Source organism: Semicossyphus pulcher, unplaced genomic scaffold, assembly GCF_022749685.1.
Source record: "Semicossyphus pulcher isolate SPU_LCO1_2020_fin unplaced genomic scaffold, fSemPul1.0.p SCAF_8, whole genome shotgun sequence".
Lineage (NCBI taxonomy): Eukaryota > Metazoa > Chordata > Actinopteri > Labriformes > Labridae > Semicossyphus > Semicossyphus pulcher.
The window spans coordinates 2,952,206-2,976,431 of record NW_027211759.1 but is presented as its reverse complement, the minus strand read 5'-3'; the positions used below and the strand labels follow the sequence as shown (position 1 = coordinate 2,976,431).

The 24,226-nt window shown below is 46.0% G+C and overlaps 1 protein-coding gene across 6 annotated transcripts in view; it reads left to right on the top strand.

The window, feature by feature from the left end:
* Window positions 1–24,226, top strand: part of cadps2 (Ca++-dependent secretion activator 2) — a 190,534-nt gene that overhangs the window by 24,623 nt on the left and 141,685 nt on the right. For all 6 annotated transcript variants that reach the window (XM_069685871.1, XM_069685869.1, XM_069685872.1 and 3 more), the window contains exon 2: window positions 18,277–18,390. In XM_069685871.1, the coding sequence (XP_069541972.1) occupies window positions 18,277–18,390 (114 nt within the window). The remainder of the gene's footprint in view (window positions 1–18,276; window positions 18,391–24,226) is intronic.

Genomic DNA, 24,226 nt, shown 5'->3' with positions numbered 1-24,226 from the left:
ACGTGTCGACACAGGTTTCGTGTTTCCATAAATGGCGATCGGAGCCGAGGTGATAATTACCCGGGTCTACTGCAGAGTCATGTGACCCGGGTCTGAATGCTGATTGTAACCTTTCCCACTAAGCAAAACAGCCACGATGTTGCAATAGCTTAACATCTGTGTTGACTTAAAGTAACGTTAGATTCAAGCGATAACGTTCGTCTCTAGCGATTGGTTTGGAAAAATGGAAAATTCCTCCACCCCAGAAATAAATAAGAAGCCAGAGTGAAGACAAACCAAAGTGTAACGTTTCTGTTTGATATCCGACAATCAACAAATGAAAGATCTTCAGCCTTCTCCTGCAGGGCCGTTGTTACATTGGTACAGTCTCTATTCAAAAATAAAAAAAGTTACATTCAAATGAAGTGATTGAATTTGTTGTTATGGGATCAGAAGTGCACCTCCCAGCATGCACGACTTCCTGAAGCTGCAGAGTCACTTTCTGAAGCTTGCTCTCGTGCGGGTTGTGGACTGTGAACTTCAGTCGGTAGGTTTGCCCCGGAGTCTCGTGAGGCTCTCGCAGGTGACACTGGGACGTGTTTTGCTGGTGCTGGAGGCGTTTGAATGGGATTGTGTGATCACGTCTGCGGCCCTCTGGATGCTCTAATCTAATAAAAGACTTCCTCTTTGCAGCGATGATCAATTGATTCAAATGGCCTCAGCGGACGAGCCGAGGCAGCGCTCCGCTTCTATTTTTATCCCTGCACTGGTGAATTCACAGCCGTCATCTCCCTTCTCTCCAGTCCCGTCTTTTCAATCTCATCCTCCCCTCTCTGCGGCTCAGACTCCCCCTCTCCTCCTCCCCCTCCTTCTTTCTCAGTTTTTCCTCGCTGTCTCCCCTCCGTCGTTCCTCCTAACCTCCCTCTCCTCTCTCTGCTCTCGTTGCCTGCTGGGACCCAGTGGAGAGCTTTTTCTGCCTCATTGACTCGATCCACCAGCAGTCATTAGAAAGGAGAGGCTCCAATCAGACTTAAACACTCGTGTAGCTGTTGCTTGCTGGCGTTTCGCAGCCTGTTTTCACCACTCAGACTCGTTCATTTCGATGTGACACAGCTTGTTTGCCCTCTCATCTGCGCTCGGGGACAGCAAGTGCAGCTGTTAACTTGAAACATCCAGATCCAACAAAAGGCCAAAAGCAGTAAGTCTTGATAAAAGCAGGACTGCTGTCGCTCACGTACGTCTTCGATAGACTCTTAACCTGCAGCTTCATCCACTGCAGGTAAACGTCAGGATGAACAAAGTGACACCTGGAATATTTGCATTTGGATTCAGTGGCAAAGCAGGATTTTTCCTGTATGAGCTTCATTCATGCTCGTATCGAGGGGTTAAATCAGAATAAATTAAGAGGTCTGTTTATAGAGCAGTCCTGAAACAGCTAGATGACAGCTCTGCCAACGGGCAGACCTTCGTTCTGTTTCTCAGTAACACACTCACACTCTCTCCTTTCAGTCTCTTGGAAGCGGCCGCTTTGAGGACCACGCTTTTCTCTGTTAGCATCTGTTAGCTGAGACTCTTTGGGCTTGCCGTCTTGGGACATTACCCTCCGTGACAACGTATTTCTCAGCAGCTTGAGTTGTTTAATGACGCTGCTGCATTGATAACCATTATGTTAAAATTAGCATCATAACTCCGCCTCAGTTGTTGGCCGACTTTTGAGCCACTTCACCATCCACGATCACTGTGTCTCTCCATCTTTCACCCCGCTGCCTCTGTAGCTGTGAGTGACGACTGGCCTCAGTCATGAGGGGTTCACTCGCTTTACAGATAAGTGGAGCCGTCTACTGTCGTCAACGTTTATTGGCATTTAAAAGTCTAGACCCGGAGTATCCCACTTTTCCAGATGTATGTCAAGGGGAGAAATAAACGTCTTATATCCAGACCAATACGGTTCTTTCTTTCCTTTAGGTCACAGAGCAGAGAAACCAAAGAAACAAGCTGAGCTAAAGTTAGCTGCGAGAACCAGATACCCCTAACTCAACAAAATTAGCACGCTGATGTGAGTTTTTCAGACCCGGAAAAGATCCGTTAATAAATGCCCACTGTCTCTTTTCTGCTGCGTCATCGTCCGACGTCGAAACGGCTCCGGAAACAGTCGCCTTATGTCGTCTTCCCCTCGGATCAGAGGAAACTCTCTCACCCCGCTGCCTTGCCAGTGTTCCTGCATCTTGCACCAAACAAAGAACAAATTCGCCGCCGTATGTTGTTCCTCTGTGTTTCTTCGACAGCGGCTGGATCTTCACTGCGCGTCATAGCATCGCGCCGGAAAGGGGCCGGAGATTAGTGTGTCGACACGGGTTTTGTGTTCCCATCAGTGCCGATCGGAGTTACCCTGCAGAGTCATTTGAACCGGGTCTGAATGCCGATTGTGTTAGCTCAACTGGGTTAGCAGGTTTTTTGACCAATGGGAAAGCGACTGGAGAATCACTGCTTTATTTGCGTTTTCTTATAATTTACCTTCCAGATCCATTTGTTTTGGAGAGGAGGAGACCTCTGTGGAAAACTTGGCTTCCAGTTAAAACCTCATGAACGTCGAGCACTGACCTTAAAACAAACCGAGCATCGTGTGTGCACAGCTGACTAATCGATCTGTCGTCTCTAAGGGGGCAGGCATAGTTGAAGTTCAGGTGATAATAGAGTTTGTTGCTGCAGCACTACATGTAAAGCACGGTGAGTCCTGAGCTGTAACACAGCTCTCATCGTCTCACCGTCGCTCATGTGGAGCCTGAGATCCACCAACAATGTGAGGAAACGGCCGACAGAAACACGCTTCCTTCCTCAGATACTGAGGGACAGATTCTTGGACACAGACCAGAAATCTGGAGAGGTTTGGTACATAATGACACTGTTGCTGTCGTTACCATGGACGTGTGACATCCAGCAGCAGCCACTGTTTGTTCAGGTGGAGAAGGAGAGTGATGGAGAAACAGTTGAGAGCTGCTTTCCAGGTAGTTTTCCAAAACGTTCAGCGTGTTAAGTCAAACCTGCTACACTGTGAAATAAATAATGCTGCTCTGTTGGAACATTTGACCTTGATTAAGAGGAGTTTATATTACTATCCTCTATGTGCTCCCTTCGTGACTGAACAAAGCTTCATCTAAAGGTCACGAGGGCTCACAGAACTCATCTTCTACGGCCTTCATGATCACACATCCCAACCAAATGAAACACCTCTCGGGGATCATCAAGCGACAGACAAGACAGAAGCTTTTGTAAGGAAGGTGTTCATCGCTGCAGGAGGCCACTCGTTCAGTCAGCACAAACCCTCTGAGCACTTCAGGTGCTGTTTTTTGTTGCAGCCTGGCCTCCTCATTAGGTTGTGTTTTCCTTTAGCTCTCCTCTTGTTTCAGATGTCTTTACTTCCTGCCCTCGTGTGTTTCCAGAGGTCTGCCCCAATTTGTCTAAAGGCTGACCCATGATTCATTCATTCACCAACAACCAGAGTCCGACTGTCACAGCTGGAAATCTCACGAGATCTCTGGTGGTCAAACGAGACTTTAGAGGAAACAAACATTGCGGCCGACGGGCAGGAAGAATTAGTGATGATAGTTTTTTTACTTTTTACTGAAAATTCAGGTAGAAAAAAGAACAACTGTGGATGAAGTGGTGGAGACGGCGTGAACACAGGCGGCAAATGTTACTTTATGCTTCACGTTTGTTTTGGTCGGTGCAGGTGTGTAGTGTCGTCCTGTCACCTGAACAGGCTGACCTGTTGCAGAACGACACCTGGCAGGTGGCCCGACTGCTCTGCGGTTTAGGACAGAGGTTTGATTATTCCTGACAGTTTGAAATAAGAGGAGCAGCCGAGGATTGATTCCTCACACCTCCTTGTGCTGGAATCTCATTTTGAGCCCTGGTGACACGTGTCGACAGGAAATGAGGATATGAGCTATAAATCTTCAGACGAAACGAAGACGTGATAAATTACCTTGCAGAGGGAAGCAGGTGATGCTACTGATGGAGCGGAGGGAGAGACAGGAGGCTGAATGTGGCTGTTTTAGTAATAAAAGCTATCAAAGGATTGTAACAGTGACCTGTTGAGGTTAACAACATACTTATGCTGTTGTACAATATCCAAAGCGTCTTGGGTTGTTTGTTTAAAGCTGCTGTGAGGAACTTTTGCTTTGTGTTGATTTTGGCGCCCCCTGTGGACAAAGCCGGACCTCTTGTCTCTTTGCTGATTTTGTCCTGTACGTGCTTCAGTGGTGCTTTTTAACTAAAAATCTCATCCTGCTTTCTTTTACAGTCACATGTATCACTCACTTTAAATGTTTGCTCTGGGAAATGTTAACAAAGGCAGCGTGCAGTTAATCACTGCGTCGGACACCAGCGGTTTCAGGCATTAAACATAACTATATAACAATAATCTATCTTGTCGCTGATGGTCTGGTTTGCTTTTGTAGCTCATACAGAGTCATCAGAATTCATTTCAGTCTGTTTCATAAGCAGCGAAAAACTCCTCACAGGAGCTTTAGAGTTACTTTTAACATGTATTTAAAGGGCAGTTCGAGGAGGGAGGAAAATATAATGGTCAAAAGCTCACAAGCCGCAACTGTTGCTTAAAACCATAGATTAAAAGATGGCCGACATGACAGCTCCCTAACAGGGAAGCCAAACCCTCTCTGTCGCCCCCTGCTGACTGGCTGCAGTATAGCTCATAAAGCCCGCCTCCTCCATGTTAACAGATGGGACATGAGTCAAACATTCATTTTTCTGACAAGTTTACCTTTAATTAGTTATTTGATGCTATAAAAAGGGGGTGTGGCCTCATGATTGACAGCTCTGTGGACAAATGGGGCTCCTGCAGCGTTCTGTTCCCGAGTAGCAGAGTAGAGGAGGAACGGCGAGAGGAGACGTAACTAACACTAACACTACAGTCATTGAACTTTCCATAAGTGTGAATATCTGCTTCAGACCGACACAAGAAGCTGTTCTGCTGCAGACTGAGCCCACCTGAGGGCTCCAACACGGCAAGGACACCTGAGGGCTCCAACACGCCAAGGACACCTGAGGGCTCCGACACGCCAAGGACACCTGAGGGCTCCAACACGCCAAGGACACAAGGCAAAGGTGTGTGTCGGGTACAGGAAGGGGCAAGACGTCGATACTGCGGCTCCACCAGCCGATCTCTGCTGCACACAAGATGGCAGCGCTCGCTCCGGGGGGAGTTAATCTTCATTTGGCTTTTCATTATGCTTTGTGTTTGATTACTTTATTAGACCTCGCCTGTCATGTGTACACAGCCACCGACTAGCTCCAGTTAATTCTCAACCTGTGGGAAGCGATAATCATGAAGGTCAGGGACTTCCATAGACCGCTCTAATGTCACATAATCAAACTGTCTCGCCGTCTCCTTCAGTCGGATATAAAAGCTGAATGTGTGTGAGCCCCTGGAAGCTGCAGAGCGTGTTTATTAAGACACGGTGGATGTGAGAAAGCAGATATTTGAGTTTTCAGCAGGATCATTTCCCATCAGACAAAATGTTCCTGTAATATCATCAGACTCGCATTGTTCACCAGCCTGTGATGTGACCTTATTCAAACACCTGACGTTTGTCTGTGTGACTGTGTGAGAGTCATAAAGCCTTAAACACACACACTGAAATGTACTTTATCACAACAGTATGTGGGTCAGGTGTGTGTGTGTGTGTGTGTGTGCGTGTGTGTGTGGACTGGTCGCAGAGGTGGTGTTTGTGAAGGGAGGGGAGGAAGTGTTTGTGTTCGGGGAGTCTCACTCTCAGAGCTGCACAGACAGACGGGTGTCTGCGTGCAGGAGATAAGACTGAGCACAGGTTAAAATAATAACTGAGGTAATGACATCAGTTTGGTGCTCAGGAATGTAGAGAACTGAATTGAGACTTTGGCAAACAGACTTCACAGACAGGCAGCAGGACGGAGACAGATTCATGTCTGACTGACTGATGTTTCTGGAGCTGCCATCCCCGATGAAGACGCTAAACTTACCAGGTGCTTACAAACTAAGATGCACTTCTCTCTTCCCATCGTGCAGCCGACATTTAAAGTCCAGGCAGCAGTGAAGGAGATTACACGCACTTTAAGGTTCAGGAGTTGAAAATTGCAGCTGTCAGTTTTATCTTTGTTTTCTTTTCCATTTTATGGCTTAAACTCCTCCTGGCTTCCTGTTTTCCAACACAATAACGGGAGTTGGAATGAGTTATTTCTGCACAATTAGGAAATAGTTTGAGATCCAGTGCTGAGAAAGAATAGCCCCTTTCACACGTGCACTCCTGACATATTCCAGAACATTTCAAGGGTGTCTCATGAGGCAGGACATGACGTAAATACTTCTACTTTTTCAGCGTCGGCCGTCACAGCCAGAAGCTCCTGAATCTCTTCATCTCTCCAGTCTGCAGACATCTTTGCTGTCGTCTTGTAAACGATCCTTCTTCTTCAACCTCGGATGTTTTTAATCCTCCTGTTCTGTGTCGCTCTTCTGGTTTCACACCGGTCACATGATGTAATCGTCGTCACCCCGCCCTCTCGCTCGCGGTGAATGTTCCTGAGTGCTACCGGCTGCGTTCACACATCGGCTCACCCCGACTTCTTGCAGATGTTTTGCTAGGACGCTGGCTGCAGAACGTCTTGATTCTGAATGTGTCAGAACGACCAGTGAGGTCAGTTAGCGTCAGCCTCCTCCGTAGCTGCTCTGTAACTAGCTAACTAGTAAAGAATGGTGGTAGATTCTTGTGTTGACGTTGCACTGTGCACAGCCTCGTCCTTTTCCTATTCTCACACACGAGACAGATTCTACTCCCGTTAATGAACCAGCCAGACTACACATGCATACATTACCCATAAGACATCATTCCTTAAAGGGGAAGGCTTGGCTGGTAACACTTAAGATTGTTCTAACAGAGCAGCTCCTGAATTACCTACAACTAACCGACCAATAAGAACGTGCTCTGCTAAGAATCCTCTCAGTGACTCGGTTTGGTCGACATTTGTAAGGAAGCCCTGCTATGTTCAGTGTTAGCTTTGCCCTCCTGCTGTCACTGAGGTTAACAGAAGCTGGATTTATCTCCCTTTATCTGTAATGTTCCGCTCTCTGCGTCTCTATACTCTTTAGATTGCAGCTGCTGGTGTTCAGACCAGTTGCTTTAGTGTCCTTACTATTCATCCTGATATAGCTGCAATATTCTGCTAATAGTGACTATAAATGTAATGAAGCATCAGCCTCCGTTACAAACCCCATGTTTGTGCTTATTTTCTTCCCAAAAAAATGTTGCTATTTTCTTCTCCCGAACCATAACTGCTGTTTCATTCAGCTCATTTGAGCTTCTCTGTTAAACCTTTACACGACGATCAGGGAGGAGTAGAAGTGTCCCCCTGTGGTACGCCTACCCCGGGCTACGAATCACTAAATCGTTCCCAAAGTTTCAGCAGATTGTTCTTCCCCCTGGAGGATGATGATCCCTGAAGAGACCCTGTGACCCCTCTGACCTTTTCTGTAGAAGCGTCAGCACAGGATGTCAGGAAATGTACCGGTCACTTCCCTGTTCCCCCGAGGATGAACCCTTCACACAATGACCTTTCCTTAAAGCTGGAGAATGTAGGTGGTAAAAAACTGGACGTATAAGGTTTTCACCAGGCAGACAGAAGGCCCTGTATCTCATGGCAGGACGAGGCTGATGGAGGAGCTTCAGACAGTGTGTGTGTGTGTGTGTGTGTGTGTGTGTGTGTGTGTGTGTGTGTGTGTGTGTGTGTGTGTGTGTGTGTGTGTGTGTGTGTGTGTGTGTGTGTGTGTGTGTGTGTGTGTGTGTGTGTGTGTGTGTGTGTGTGCGTGCGTGCGTGTGTGTGTGTGGGCCATTAGTGAAGACACACACTCTGAGTGACTGTGAGGGACACAAATATCTCCTCCTGTCACTTCTGCTGTGCACAAACTATTTCAGTCTGAAGCAAACGTCTCTGAGAGAGCGAAAACAATCAGTCAGTTTGTGGAAACAGTGGCTGCTCAGTGGGCTGTGTGTGTGTGCTTGTGTGTGTGTGTGTGTGTGTGCTGCCTGGAGGTAGTAAGGAGCTGGAGCGTTGCCGGTGTGTCTGGCGCCCAGTGTGAAGAAAGAAAGAATAACTGCCTTTCAATTCAGCCTCATTATAAAAGGGCTCTGTGTGAGAGAGCTGCGGTCAGATGAGTGATGTTTTAATGTAGCACAGTTACACCTGTAGGACACCTGCTGAGGCCGGAGCATGGCAGTGAGAGAACACAAAGAGGAGCCGGCGCTGAGGGATTATTTCTGACATTTCAGCCGCACACACCTTCAGTTTTATATGTGGAAAAACTGCTGATGTTGGATTCAATTTAGAGTCCAGGTTTCATGATTCTTTTGGGATTCAGAATCAAAGATAATGTCACGACATTTCTGCTTCTTTATTAGTGATGGAGACAGGTGGAGGTAGACAGGAAGGCAGGAGAGACAGAGGAGATGAGATGCAGCAAAGAGCCTGGGTGGGGATTAGGATTCAGCCTTGTTAAACAGGACCAGTGTTCTAACAGGTAACTCTCTGTGCAAGAGCAACAGTTATACTGAAGCTTAATGAAGACTTCCTCTCGCTGTACAATAATGAAGCCTAACTCCCCCCGGAGCGGGCGCTGCCATGTTGCTCATCTGTATCCAGAGCGTGTGCAGTAGAGATCGGCTGGTGGAGCCGCAGTATCGACGTCCCGCCCCTTCCTCTACCCGACACACACCTTTACCTTGTGTCCTTGGCGTGTTGGAGCCCTCAGGTGTCCTTGGCGTGTTGGAGCCCTCAGGTGGGCTCAGTCTGCAGCAGAACAGCTTCATGTGTCAGTCTGAAGCAGATATTCACGCTGATGGAAAGTTCAATGACTGTAGTGTTAGTGTTAGTTACGTCTCCTCTCGCCGTTCCTCCTCTACTCTGCTACTCGGGAACAGAACGCTGCAGGAGCCCCATTTGTCCACAGAGCTGTCAATCATGAGGCCACACCCCCTTTTTATAGCATCAAATAACTAATTAAAAGTAAACTTGTCAGAAAAATGAACCCTTGGACATAAATCAGCATGATAAGAACTAACTATAATGACAGAAACCATGTTGGAGAAAAATGTATTTGACGTGTATTTTGATTTTATAGTTTGACTCATGTCCCATCTGTTAACATGGAGGAGGCGGGCTTTATGAGCTATACTGCAGCCAGTCAGCAGGGGGCGATAGAGAGGGTTTGGTTTTAGCTGTCATGTCGTCTGTGCCACAGCATTTGCTGTAGGGAAATCAGTTGTGTCCATATTAGGGCGGCTTAATATCATAATCAGGATTATTAAAGTCAGTATTAATAACACGCCAACACTTTACAAGAACAAGACGGTAAACTTAGGAGACCCCGGCAGAGTGTCCTGGCTACGGTCCAGTTTTGTTTCTTCCTCAAACTGATCAAATCTGGATGATTTAAAAATGTTTCTGCTCCAGTGTTTGTTTGCTTTTCCCATGCCGTCAGGAAGCTTTTATTGAGGGCGAATGCGCTGCCCCGCCACGTAAAGTGGTCGGCTTGATTTCTCATAAAAAAGATAACAGCTTCATTGCGTCATTAAAAGCAGCAACATCATTTTATCTCCACAGTCTTGTTTTCAGCCCAGTAGGTTTACACCTACGAGGAATTTGTTTTGGTGATTTTGGTGCAGAACGATTAACACAGAAGTATAATAAAATAGATAAAAGACTTAAATAGAATAAAAACATAAAAAGGTGTAATTAAAAACTGTTCAGGTGTGCAGGATATTGGTGAGTGCAAAAAGCTGCATCAGAATTAGAGTCTTAACATTCGTGAGATGTTGAGTGACTGTGACTGAGGCAGCCACCCGCGCCGCCATCTTGGATAAGGGTGATTAAATACAATTATCTTTATTGCCAAGTTTCGTTCATGGCTGCACAACTGCACGTCTCTGTGGTCAAACAGTCTTGATTGGCCCGCTCGTTGAGTTTGCTGCCTGCATTACAGGGCGCGTTAAAGTGTCCAAACACCTGAAGATGACCAAACCATCGAGTGTCTGAGTGCAGTTTGTTCTTTCTTTACATTGCACCACCATTTCTATTTCTGTCAATTTAACGAGGAGAAAAACGATCGATATTTATTATCACTGATTGTATTCAGGGGAAATAGCTTGTTACAGAAATCAATGATTACTCAGTTTGCTTCTTACCTGCGTTACTGCGTGTTCCTCCATCTGAGCCTTCCCTTTAATGATGTCACTGTGTCCTTAGATCCTGGATATTATTTGATGAGCGACATGTTGGACAGATGCATGTAAATAGTTCCGTCTTGCTGCTTTGCTCGTGGGCTGAAGGCAAAGAGCAGCTGAGCCGGTTTATTACTGCAGAGCTGCTTTGTTAGAAAGCACGCAGGCATGGAAATACACTGTGATATAATTACATCCATGTACCCAGGCACTGAGAGGATTACCCGTTCTGTGTGTGTGTGTGTGTGTGTGTGTGTGTGCGTGTGTGTGTGTGTGTTCATGGTCACAGGGTGTGTTTAAAAACTCACTTACCCTCCGTCCAATAATCTCAGACGTCTGACAGATACTTCTTCCTCTCGCCTGGTTTGTGTTTCTCACCAGAGCTGCATCCTGACAGCCCAGAGAGCTGCCGGGAATGAAGAGAAGTGTCCGTGTCTCTGTAGAGGCATGACACACACACACACACACGCACACATACGCACACACGCACACACTTAGAGCATTCTTTGTGTTTATTGATCTGCCATCAGGAGGTCCCTGCAGTTGCCCAAATAAGCCGTTAACTCTCCTCGATAACCACCAATCATGTCCTCCGTGGAGAGGAAGGGACTCAAATTAAAGCCTCCAAGCATAAACAACCGCTAATGTGCACTACACACACACAAACACATACGAACGCGCACACACACACACCTGCTGAAACTCTGTGTAACCTGAAAACACCTTCTCTTCACAGGGAAACTTCATGTTGTAGCAGGTTTTCTAGGTGTTGCAGCAGCTACAAAGGTACCTGATTAATTGATGATTTTTTTAACACAACCCGTCGTTGTTGTGTCTGAATGAAAGCTGCACCTGGAGAGTCTGGAGAGTAAAAAAAGACATAAAACATGATGTTTGCAGGATCGGATTCGGCCGCATCGTGAAACGAGACGTGTTTTCTACAGATGCTTGTAAGTCTGGACTCTTGAAACATCGTCTTTTGCATCACTTGTAATGAGACAAAATACAACAGTGATGTTAAATCCAGAGTGCTGAGGAGAATCCATGCTTCAGGGTTGGTAAGGTGTCTCAGTGGGAACTGTAGATACAGAGGCCTGCCTTCCTCACCACAGCAGCCCACGCAGAAACACTGGTGATGTCTAGACACTCACATCAGTGCGACAGTGCGGCTGTGCGTCTTCTCTCTTTGCTCATCTGGTCCTCTACATGTGTATGTCGTGTTTCTGCAGAAGGATCTCCGTAACGTATCTCTCACTGTCGATCTGTATGTGCAAAGTCTGTTTCTGCAGCGTGCTGTTAATCGGCTCGTCTGACACCGACCCAGAGGCAGTGCTTACACACATTAAAAATAAACTTATATGAATAGTCAGTCTTGTCGCTGATGGTCTTATTAGCTTGTTTCAGTCTGTTTCATAACCAGTTAAAAAAAAACCTCGCAGGACCTTTAACATCAGCCTCTAAAAACAGACTCTCTGCTGAGTATCTGACGGGTATGAATTTGATTCCTGCTCGGCTCTCTAAAAGAGGGACGTTTTTGGGTCCAGATGAAGTCGATTGAGACGATCGTTCCTGCTCGAAAAGTTCCCAAAACGGTTCCCGGAAAAGTTCCCGTTTTCTAAACGTCAGACTGAAACATTTCCGTCACACTCCGACACCAGTCTGAAGTGAAATGTAACACGACAGCACTTTTGTATTTTTCAGATCTAACTAATTTTGTCACTTTGACATGTTGTTGATTGATTTCTTTTTTTAAATTGACAGTTCTCTTGATTGGCTGTCTGCTCCACTTAAATCCTGTTATGTAAAGAGGCTTCAGTCTGACTCAAACACGCTGTATTTGTTTTGCACAAATTCTATTTTAGAACCATATTAAGTTTATTTTATGTAACTGAATCTGCAGAGAGCTTCTTGTGGAGCATGTTGCTTTCTGAATGTTTTTTTCCCATCATTTTCGTTTGTTTCTGGTTAAACTACAGCAGGTGTTAGGTGGAAAAAAACATGCCGAATATATCGGTAATGAAATTGGCAAAAAGGGTTGGAAAAAATCCATTATCGTGCATCCCTACCTGAAAGTAGAGAAAAACATTGATTTAGAGCAGTCTGAACATTTACCTGATTATTTAAATCTTTGACCTTCTTCAAGATGAACAACCGACATTAAACTTTGAAAATATGACAGACAATAAGTAAAAGCATAACAGGCCTGTCTAAGCACAGAGACGCTTTGTTCGATGGTATAAAAATAAACATAGTGAGTCACCAGAAGCAGCTCTAGGACAGAAGACAAGTGTTTTGTTGTCTCTGACAGATGTGAGGCTCTCAGAGCTGCAGACATGAAATCAGCCGGCAGTCGATCCTCTCCGCTCGCTGAGCGTTTAGAGATGTTGACCTGCTGACCTCAGAGTGGCTCCACTCTGCAGGCGTTCTTTCCAAGAACCACATTTTCAGTCCAGCATGCAGAGCGGTGTCCCCGAAGGGGAAAGTGACACCTCCACTCGGGATGTTTTCTGTCACTGATGGAGCTGAAGTGCACCTCGCCTGCTTATAACCCACCTGGGATAAATCAATTTCCTGACTGAAGCCGTGGAGATGGGGAGGCACGAGCTGACGTGCAACTGAAGCCTGACAGGCGGCTTTTCACCCTGCAGATCACAGCTTCTCTGGTTGTCGCCCCTCATTTCACGGGCAGGGTGCATTTGTACGAGGAGAGCCATTACTGCTGCATCACCTGGGAAAGAAAAAGGCTCCAAATGTCCTGTAAAGGAGCTTCAGAACAGGAGCTAATTCTGTAGTCGAGGAGGTTTTTTATTCATGGAAGAAAGAACACACTGCGCTCGTGTGTCTGAGATGAGACTGAATTATACCTGGAAATCAGATTTGGAATTGAAAATCACCTCCTGAGATTGGCTGTCTGATATTTCTACAACGCTGAGGAAGAAGTGTGACAACATAATGTCCAGTTAGGACATCATGTCCCTGTAATACTGAAGAAGGGGCATCCTCATTGTTACGAACAGAGCTGCACATTATTATCGTGATGTGTCTGCTGCTTTTGATGTTTTCTATCTGAACTTTTGTCTCTTTATTCTCTCATTGTTACCTTCACAACGTTGGCAAAAGAGTCAATGCTAGCTTCCTCGTCTCGGATGTTTTGAATCATCCTGTTTTGCGTCGCTCCCGGTGAATGTTCCTGACTATTACCTGCTGCGTTCACACATCGGCTTACCGGACATTTTACTCATTTTACTGCAGCTCACCCTGACAATGTGGGGACAGTTCAAGGAGTACAGAGCGTGTGTGTAAGGGACTCATGTCTCTTGGTTGCAGCTACAAAATCTTTTGTATTTGACTACACAGTTGGTGGCCTGGAAGAACAACAGGCTATTGTCCCTTAGATTACTTGTCTCTGTCTTTGCTCCTGTTGAAAACCAGCAAAATAAAAACACAATCTGCGTAAAATACGTCCTAGAAATATGAATTCATAGTAAACCTGCACGATATGAGAAAACTCTACAACGTGTGAAAATATTGCAAAGATTTTCATGTAAAAAAATATTAAATAAGTCTCTATCGCTAAATTAGGTAACACAATGTGACTGAGCCTGTGGCCCACTGATGAAAGCCTTTGCATCTGCAGTATATAGTATTATTATGGGCTGGGTGTCTGTGGCGGCGCCCAGTTAGTGACGCGTTTTCCATCAGCCAGCAGTGGTTGGTCTGCCAGAGAGGGTAGGCGGAGCTAAGCGGCTGCTTTCCCGCTCTCTGCAAGTGTTGCGAGTAAACAGTAATCTACTATGGCTGAACAAACAAAGAAAAGATGGATGACTACAGATACAACTTCAACAAGAAGTGAAAATCCAAAGAAGAAGAAACAAACTCGACGCTCAGATGAAGCAAACAGTCTGAAAAGGAAAGCGACCGTCAGCCAGGAAAAACAAGAGTTACAACCGGAGCCAACCGTGGACGTCGCACATGCAGCACTGTCTGGATATCTGGGAAGTGTGCTCCTGCAGCTGCCGTTTATCACCATAGGTGCCGCTAGAGAGAACACTATGAGAACCTCGAGATTATAACTTTAAAGCGAGTAAATTAGCTATAATTTAGTTCTTCTGTGTATCTGCTGTTCTGCACGTTTTACACCTGTTTGTTAGTGTTACAGTTTCATTGAGCATGCTTCTGTCCAAAGTGACATCTGAGAGTTAGTACAACATGTCCTTTCTGAAGCCAAAATAAATGATCGCCTGATCACCTGATCACATCAAAACGGTGTGAAAGCATGACCATTATACCTGGGGCTCCATCTATAAGGTAAAAATGTTGCCTGCTTAGTGAGACAGAACGGCTTGTTTGAGTCTTTATTGTGCAGACGATGTCGTGGAGTGTTTTGGTTGACTGGATATTCAACCACTTTTCTTTCTTTTCTTTTCTCAACCACACACTGTGGAATATAATGCTCGATAGACTGCGTTTACCATCAATACTGATTAGACATCCACACAAAACCAGGCAACATTCCCTTTAATGGCAGCAGTTAAACCTCAGATGACTGGAAAATCTGTTTGTTTCACGTCGTGTCCACACAGATGTTTTCTCTAACAGGTCGAGTGCATAAATCCTGACGTACGTAAAGCAGGAGGCTGAAACATCCTCTGAAGCTGAGTGCGTCTCCATTGCTCTCCTCGCCTCCCCGAAGTTTACATTTTTCTTTTCTCATTTTACAGCAGTTTTTGCCAAAGTTGAAGCATGGTCGCTCTGGTTTCTTGTGGTGCAAATCATTAACGCACATTAAAGGTGACATGTTAGCAGCCTTCTGTAAGCTGCTGCGATGAAGAGCCAAACGTTACACTGAAATACTGTTGGGTGTGATTTTCCCTCCAGCACTGTCCCTCAGCAGGGTTAAGTTAGCCATAATGAACAGTGATTCACATTCTCAACCTGTTAGACGGAGGTTGAGTCATTATGAACAGTCACAACCTGCTGCCTTCCACATGCCCTCCCTCCTCCCCCTCCCCTGCGGTTGAAAGTGCGCCGCAGCGGCTGCATTTAGACACAGAAAAGGCGAGCGAGCCCACACACAAAGCTGTCAGCGGGAGATAAGTCGCTGCTCACTTAGTGACGCTGGAAATTGGCACTTTTGACTTCCAGAATGTATTCGTTGCTGGCAGAGTTGCAACAAGCGGAAGAATAATGGTTTAATTTCCCCCCCGACGCCGCCGTCCTCCTGACGCCTCATGCATACGCAGCTTCTGGAGACTCGGAGGCTCATGAAAACTTAAAGCGCTCACACAACACGATATGTCAGCCGTGGTTCACTGGGCAGGAATTACCAGCACGGCTGACATTTATGGGAATGATTTCTTCTTGTGGCCCGGCTGCTCGGCTCACATGAGAATTACTCCTCTGAAAAGTGTTGAAATCACCAAACTGTGAACTGGACTGATGGATGGATAGTAGGGCTGCACATTGCATCAATGTAGTTGTAATTCAGCCCAATGTGACCTCTTCAAATGACAACAAGCAGTCCTAAAAAGGTAGAAACTCGGAATTAACTTATGACCACCTGTCTCATATTGTGTAGCTCCCCTTTTGCTGCCAAAACAGCCCTGACCCGTCGAGGCATGGACTCCACCAGACCTCTGAGCACCAAGACGGGAGCAGCAGATCCACTTAGTCCTGTAACCTGCGAGGTGGGGCCTCCATGGATCGGACTTGTTTGTCCAGCACATCCCACAGACGCTCCATTGGATTGAGATCTGGGGAGTTTGGAGGCCAAGTCGACACCTCTTCGTGTTCCTCAAACCATTCCTGAAGCATGTCTGAAGTGTGGCAGGGCACGTCATCCTGCTGAGAGAGGACACTGTCATTAGGGAACACTGTTTCCACGAAGGGGTGTGCTTGGTCTGCTACAATGTTTAGCTAGGTGGTGTCAAAGGTCGGTTTCATGATGGTGATTAAATAAAAGTTGGCTGTACCTTTTTCTCGAGGATGGGAGTCTTCAGGAGAAACCACTGATCCGGCTGATTCAGAATCTATTCTCGTTTTAAAACAGAGAAAGGGAAGCGGTGTCTCGACTTTCAGTCCACTAAAGTCTAATAGATCACCTTCTGATCAAACAGAAACGTACAAAGAGAAGTGTGAGCATGCACGTTGGCCAGCTGGTCCACAGTGCTGGAGTTTGTAACTCTATCATTAGCTTGTCTCTGCGTGCTGAGGGACGTAGTATCTACAAAATGTTTCCCCTCTCCTCAGGCACAGCAGACTTTAAATATGTTGAATCCAAAAGGCACCGTAAGAATCTTATGTGATATATTATATTTTTATTCCTTTAAACTAGTGCAGGTGTTTCTTTTAGTCTGCAGTCAATACTTGAAATAACATCCTATATATATATTTATAGCCTGAGAGGCGAGACCCAGGGTGAAAAGGCTGCAGGGAGAAGCACCTGTCATACCTTTCACTGCTGCTCGTTGGTGATCTTATTGTTTAGAGAACAATGTAATAACTGAAGGAGACTCACACAGGCATATGAGCCCAGGCTGGTCCCTTTATGTTACATTATTACAGCTTCATATTAAGTCTCCACATTTGCATTATCTTCTCTGTACGACATTGTCTCTGTTGTTCATGCAGTAAACTTTAGCTCACTGCCTCTGCAAACTCTTTTTATACACCAAAGACATGCACAGCTCAGCCATAACATTATGACCACTGACAGGTCGAGTGAATCTCCTTACAGTGGCGCCTGTCAGTGTGTCGGACATGTTAGGCAGCAAGTGAACATTTTCTCCTTGAAGTTGACGTGTTGGAAGCAGGAAAAAAGACCAAGTGTGAGGATGTGAGCGACTTTGACGAGGACCAAATTGTGATGGTTAGACGACTGTGTCAGAGCATCTCCAGAACTGCAGCTCCTGTGGGGTGTTCCCGGTCTGCAGGGGTCAGGACCGACCAAAAGTGCTCCAAGGAAGGAAAACCGGTGAACTGACGGCAGGGTCATTGATGCTTGTGAGGAGCGAAGGCTGGCCCGTGTGGTCCGACAACAGAAGAGCTACTGAAGCTCAAACTGCTGAAACAGTTGATGCTGGTTCTGATAGAAAGGTGTCAGAACACAAAGAGCGTCACAGTTTGTTGTGTATGTAGCTGCAGACCGCTCAGGGGGCCCATGCTGACACCTGCCTGAAACCTTGGATCCTGCCGTTCATGTGGATGTTACTTGACACGTACCACCTACCTGAACATTGCTGCAGACCAAGTCCACCCCTAATGGAAACAGTATTCCCTAATGGCAGTGGCCTCTCTCAGCCGGATGATGCGCCCTGCCACACTGCAGACATGCTTCAGGAATGGTTTGAGGAACACGAAGAGGTGTCGACTTGGCCTCCAAACTCCCCAGATCTCAATCCAATGGAGCGTCTGTGGGATGTGCTGGACAAACAAGTCCGATCCATGGAGGCCCCACCTCGCAGGTTACAGGACTTAAAGGATCTGCTGCTCACGTCTCGGTGCCAGATACCTCAGCACACCTTCAGAGGTCGAGTGGAGTCCACGCCTCGATGGGTCAGGGAAAGGTTTACCTCCATGTATGTGTAAAACTACTTGGCAATGATCCTGATTCTGAACATGAACACTGATGATCTCTGACCTCATGACTTTAAACGAGTTGACATGTTACGATGGTCCTCTTGAAGAATCTCCATCAGTCTGTAATCATGTCTGAACTTCCTCCCAGCCACACTCAGACAGATTCCTCTTCCTCTGTTGTTTCTGGTGACTTCCTAATGAAACACATTTGTTAGATAATGTGCCTCCTCTCGTCTCTGTAATGGCGGTGTCAGACTCTGTCACACTTTAACAATGAGTCTAATCTGGTACTTTTGTTCTGTTTCTCATCCATCTCGCCCTCCCATCATCCTCTGCTCTTCCTCCCTTTCTGTTTCTAATTGATGACACCTTCCTCTGCCTACATGCTCATTTCTTTCTCCCTGTGCTTCACGTCATCTTTCACTTCATGGTGTCTTTTCTCTTTTCTCAGGTGAACAAGCAGCAGCTGCAGGCAGTAAAAGACCGTTTTCTGTCCTTCCTCAACGGGGAAACTCAGATTGTGGCGGATGAAGCTTTCTGCAACGCTGTGAGGAGCTACTATGAGGTAAAACGCTTTAATCTCTACTTTAATCTCAGCAAGCAGAAGCAATAAAAGAAAGCATCTTTTCTTCTTCTGTGCTTTACACGTCTGAGAGGGACCCAGAGTGACTTAGATATACACAGGATACAACCACGCTTAAAGCTCAAACACCGCGACTCAGGAAGTGAGCCCAGGGTTTCCTGAAGACCCTGCCCATGATCATGCATATAAAAGGGGCGGAGCTTGTTGCTTTTGATCCCAAACATGGAAAAGTCCACTAAAGCAGAAGTGGAAGTTAAGGCCTATAACATAACTGCCCCATCACTGGGGCACGATTACATCCTATGATATCATACTGTGTGTATGTGTTGCTCAGATGCGTTACCTTAATTTCAGAGCGCTTCTTCCCGGCGCTTACTGTTGCTAGGAAGCTAAAGTTGTATCACAGCTCTTCTGCTTCCCTCTGCAGTGACCGTTAAGTCTGTTGTATATCGCTCTGTGTTTAATATTTGCTTAATTCAATAAAATGTTACATTTAACATAAAAACAATGTGAATGTATCGTGTCCTGCCGCGAGCAGCCGCTCGACACCTGGAAATTGTATCCTTGAAAAAACGACAGGATTAGCTTCTCCTCAGCCATTGTTGTGGACAAAGTCCCGCCCCTTCTTGATTCTGATTGGCTGGTGAGGGAGTGTTCCAAGTGTTGAACTATTTTCAGCTGAGAGTGCTGGAACACAGCTGACAGCGAGGGCGTTTTTGCGTTGAAAACGCTCTCTGCGTTGGTTCTGTATCGAGAACAAAGGCGCTACCAGGGAGGAAAAAGCTGTCAGTGGACACAGGCCCGGGGACGTATTCTTTCTGCTGCAGCCTCAGGGTGTCAAACAGATTTGGGAGCAAATAGAAAATAAATATAAAATTATTATTCAGAGTGGTAAGCTGGCGCACCTTCATGTCTTACAAGTACAACAAGTAAAGACTCAAGTGCTTCAGTCTCTTTCGGAGTATAATGTCGTTAAAAGCACAGTTAGAGCTGCAAAGATTGAACAATTAATTGATTGATAAAAACGAATGGCCAAACATTTGATCATCGAGCAGTTTGGTCATTTTCTGGTAAATGTGAGGATTAGCTGCTGTTGAGCTGTTGTTGGACAAAAGAAGCAATTTGAAGGAGTGACTTTGGGTTCTGGGAGTTTGTGAGAAGCACACAACTTTTTCATACTTAACAATGAACCCACAGGTGAGTCAATAGTAAGAGTAACTGTATTTTGCAGCTCTATGCACAATGATTGAGATGATCTGGGAAAGCCCAAAGTTTTAGCGACCTCTGAACACTTAAGATCCATGAACCGGGCTCTTGGATCAAGAAACCTGATTGGTCCGTTAGTGTTGCTTTTATGCGAGTTGATCACTTGAAGATCATGAAGAAGTGAACCAGCGAACAGCCCTGAAAACTCAATGTTAAACCGGAAGTGACTCCAAAACCTCCTCATAGTACGGGCCTCAGATGTCCTCCAGAAACCACTGATGGAAGAATCTAGAGAACAGAATATTCCAGTCATCTCCAAACAAATGCCCCGAGGCAACACAAGAGCTCTTACCCTGAGTCTCTCTGCCCCCTCCCTGCTGGTGTTTCCTGCCTCCGTCCTCCTCGTCCTCCTCCTCTCCTCTCATGACAGAGTGGTTGTTGAGCTCTTATGGCACAAAGTAATTTAGTTTATCGCCGGCGTCGCACTGAAACAGATTAGAAAATCGATCAGGCTTGTTTTCAGTTCGTGAAGGAGTTTTTCCGTCTGTAGGAGCAAAGTGCCACCCGTTTCTCTCCTTCCTGTGACCCCCCGTCTCTCCATCAACCCACATTTATGTTTGATATTTCCTAAAATACTTTCCCTCCTTTTCCGTGCCATGTTTTGATATTTCTTCCTATAAAAAGCTCCGTGTTTGGATGGAAACCTGTCCTCTGACTCCTCCAGAAACACTGTGACGAAACCTCCCACGTCCACTCATGTCTCCCTCTCTCCTGTGTTGGAGGAGGACAGCTGCGAGCAGAGATTGCAGTGAATTTCCTCACTCTTTTTATTCCCTTTTTTACACTCCATCCCTCTCTTATCTGTTGCTCCTCTGCCTCTGAATCTCCCTCTATCTCCCCCTCATCTTCGTCTTCCCCTTCTCCGATGGAGCCCCCATCATCCGGGGTGAGATGGAGATCTTATCGGCCACTTGCAGCTCGTCTCCTTAATTGCCAGCAATCTTGAGACAAGAGGGTGTCACTGAAACTCAGCGTTTGTGTCGCTGCAGAGGAGCCGACGGGTCCAGTGATCAAAGTGAGACGGCGGCGGACATTATCGTCCTCATGAGAGCCGACTTTCACTCTTCATGCTTCAAATGTCGTCCTGAGACGGTGTCAGAGCAGAGGCAGCCTGCACACATACACTATAATGACAACAACAGGGATTTGAGCTGTTTTTCATTCATCAGGAAAATGGCAGATGCTCCACATGAGGAAAGAGGTTGTCACAGCAGAGAAACATCGGATGATCTATTCCCTGCTTCTCGCCCTGCTGCAGCTCTGCATCATCCTGGCAGACGACGTGTTGACTGTGTAAAAAATGGCAAATATAGTGAGTGTGAGGGAGGAGGTACAAACTGCAAGACGATTCAAGTCCAAGTATAGCATGAAACCCATCTAGGGGTGGGCATTGCAAATTAGCCAAGGCTATAAATGCTGTAGTGTGTGGCGTCGGTTTACTTGCTTCATACTTGTCTCTATAGAAATAAACATTCAAATAAAAATACACAGTGTCCACTGAAACTAATCCTGACACCGACACGCCGACACTGACCTGCCCACACCTGCAGATACACCATATTTGTGCCCAATTTTTTGCCCTTTAGACCGACGTTGTTGTTTGTTTTGTCAGCTTGCTTGTTTGCAGCCACTGCTTTACAGAGTACACATTTGCAAGTGCAGTCCCTCCGGGATTTCACCGCTGTTTCTGACTGTTGCGGCCAAAAATGCCTGATTTCACTGTAGCTTTCGCTGCTGCACTGAGAGTTGCTGTGTTCTCCTCTCTGTGTAACACATCACACATCCACTGAGCAGCAGGGACAAACGCTCGAAAAAAGCCATCTATTGTTGTGACCAGTCTGAGCATGCTGCGGTGATGCAAATACTTTGGTTATTTTAGACTGTATGTTGCACCGAACCTGAGATTCAGCCTCTGAAGAAGCAGGCCAAATTTGAGGTAGTTAATAACTGAATGAACACTACCAGGTGTGTGCTCTGATTTACCCTGAGGTGAGGCACAGTGAATACATGAATCATGTTCAGCTTCTCTCTAAAGCAGAGTCATGCAAACATGTTTGTGACAGAAATCTTCATGTTTCTTTGAAAGATGAAATGTTCCCTGCAGAAAACATGCCTGTAGGAATTTGACTGAACCGTGATAACATGCGAGAACTCTCATATCGCAGTATATTTTTACATTGTACTATAAAGGGAAGGAAAGGGATTCACCATCATTGTCAGACTCTGGGAGGAGAGGAGGAGAGTGTGGTGATGATGGTGAATCATCAGCAGAGGAGGAAACTCTGGAGTGGAAACCCGACAGGAAGTGTGACAGCTGGAGAGTTAAAAGGATTTCACAGCTTTCACGCTGATTTTCCTCGTCACATGAATACATCATCACGGTGAAATGTGTTCTCCTTTTCAGCGAGGCGGCTTATTCTCTGCTGTATCAGCATCCCCCCACAAAGCTGGGTGATTCTGAGAGGGGAAACACTTCAGATGTGAAACACTAAAGTTTTGTGCCAACTGTTTACGCCTTTCTAACAAACTGCTGCAGCTGAGGCGTGACACAAACAGACTGCACACAGACTGTGAGTGGAGGCGGGAAAATCAGCTGAAAACTCAGATAAAGGAAGATAATAAAACAAGAATCCTTCTTAGCTTTGTCTGTGGCCAACTTTGAATCATTTTTGCTCCCTAAACGTGAGGTCAAATCATCTCTCTCGCCCCTGCTGACTGGCTGCAGTGTAGGTCGTAAAGCCCGCCTCCTCCATGTTAGCTACTATTCTTTGTCAAAACTTAAAGTCGACTTGGTTTTGGACTGTTGGTCGGGTAAAACAGACAACGTAAATAAGTCCCATTGGACTGTGGGAAGTTATTAGGGACGTTTTAAACTATGTTAGCAACAAAAAGTGCGATATATTAATCAACACACGACACCACACACACCTAATGTGTTCGACCTCTTTCTTTTGACAAACTTCAGCCCTCATTCTTGGAGGGTCGGTGTGTAAGAGGTCTCTGGAAAATAATGGGGGTTGTAGTGTGTGATCATTAGGAGCGCTTGTATGCTCAGTCATGTCTTTGTCAGGCTGCTGAACGGTGGAGTGAACCCACTGCTGCTGTCTCCACCTCACTGAGCAGTCAGTCCACGACGCCACAGCTACAGTGAAAGGGTTGGCTGCAGGTTATTTCAACAGTGCTCGATAGTCTCTTCAAGGGAGGGTAAGATATAATTGCTAATGGTGTCTTAAAGGACCAGTGTGTCAGATTTATGGGGATCGAATGGCAGAAGGAGCGTTTTATATCTAAAGAGGCTGGGACTTTCTCCCAGATAGGAGAAACATTCACTCTAAAGAGGGCCTTTCACATTTCTCATGGGTTTCACAGCCACTTTTACCTGCACGTTTGAAAGGAGGGGTTCAGGGAGCGGTCATCAGTTGGTTGAAATCCACAACATCAACACTTGATGCTACAAAGTTCTACAGAATGGTTGTTGGTGCTATCGTCGACTGGAGTCAGAGTTGAATTGAGAGCACTCGAGAGACCTGGTGCTTTGAAAAGTTGAATTACTCGCAGGTCACCACACTTGATCTACCATGTAAGATGAGCTTATGCCTACATTGTAAATGTTAAATCTGTTAGAATTGAGACTTCTGGTGGGCCGGTCGAGCCGTATGGATGCTTCAGCCGTGAGCTCCTTTATGCCAACAAGATAAACTCTGCCAAAACTTGAGAAATAAACACAAAAGGACCCAGGATCTCGAATATGAGCGGAGGTCCAGCAAAGATAAAGAATAAAAGAAACGCTGACACCAAGGTAAAGAGAAAAACATTTGTCAGATGAGAAGAATTTGCTGTCGCCTGAAGCAGGGGTCTCTTTGTAAAAATGAAAGTAGCTAAGAGCTGCTTGCGTCACATCGCTGTGACTGCTGGTGGCGTCCCGTGTTGATTATATTGTCGGCTGAAACGTTGGTACCACAGATGAGGCGCACACACTTGTCCTTCACGTTCATGAATATAAATTTGCTTTCCCACTCCTTAGCTCAGCTAGCGTACAGCAGGACTGACCCGACTGTCGATGGAGTTTGCTTAGACGTTGACAAACTTGCCAGGAGCATCACCGTGTTTTACTGACAGCTGATCGGCCTATCCTATTATTTTGTATTGAAGGGGGTGGGACATCTGTGTATTTATTTTTTTATATCATTTTTGGTCTTTTTATGCCTGTATTTCAGAGAGAGGACGGTGGATAGTGGCAGAAATGGGGGGAGAGAGAGTGTGGATGATATGCTGCAAAGGGCCAAAGGCGGGAGATGAACCCGGGGCCACCGCATCGAGGACTATAGCCTCTGTATATGGTCGCTGAATTAACCGCTGAGCTAAACTGGCGCCCACATCTGTGTATTTGAGTGAATTGAAGTGGGAAGAGGCTTTCATGGTACATTTATTGTTGTCTGATTTTTTGTACAGTCTGTGAACCTCTTGGCGAGCTACTAAAATCCAGGCTGAGCTACCAGTAGCTCACGAGCTACCTGTTGAAGACCCCTTGCCTGAAGCTAGCAATAGCATG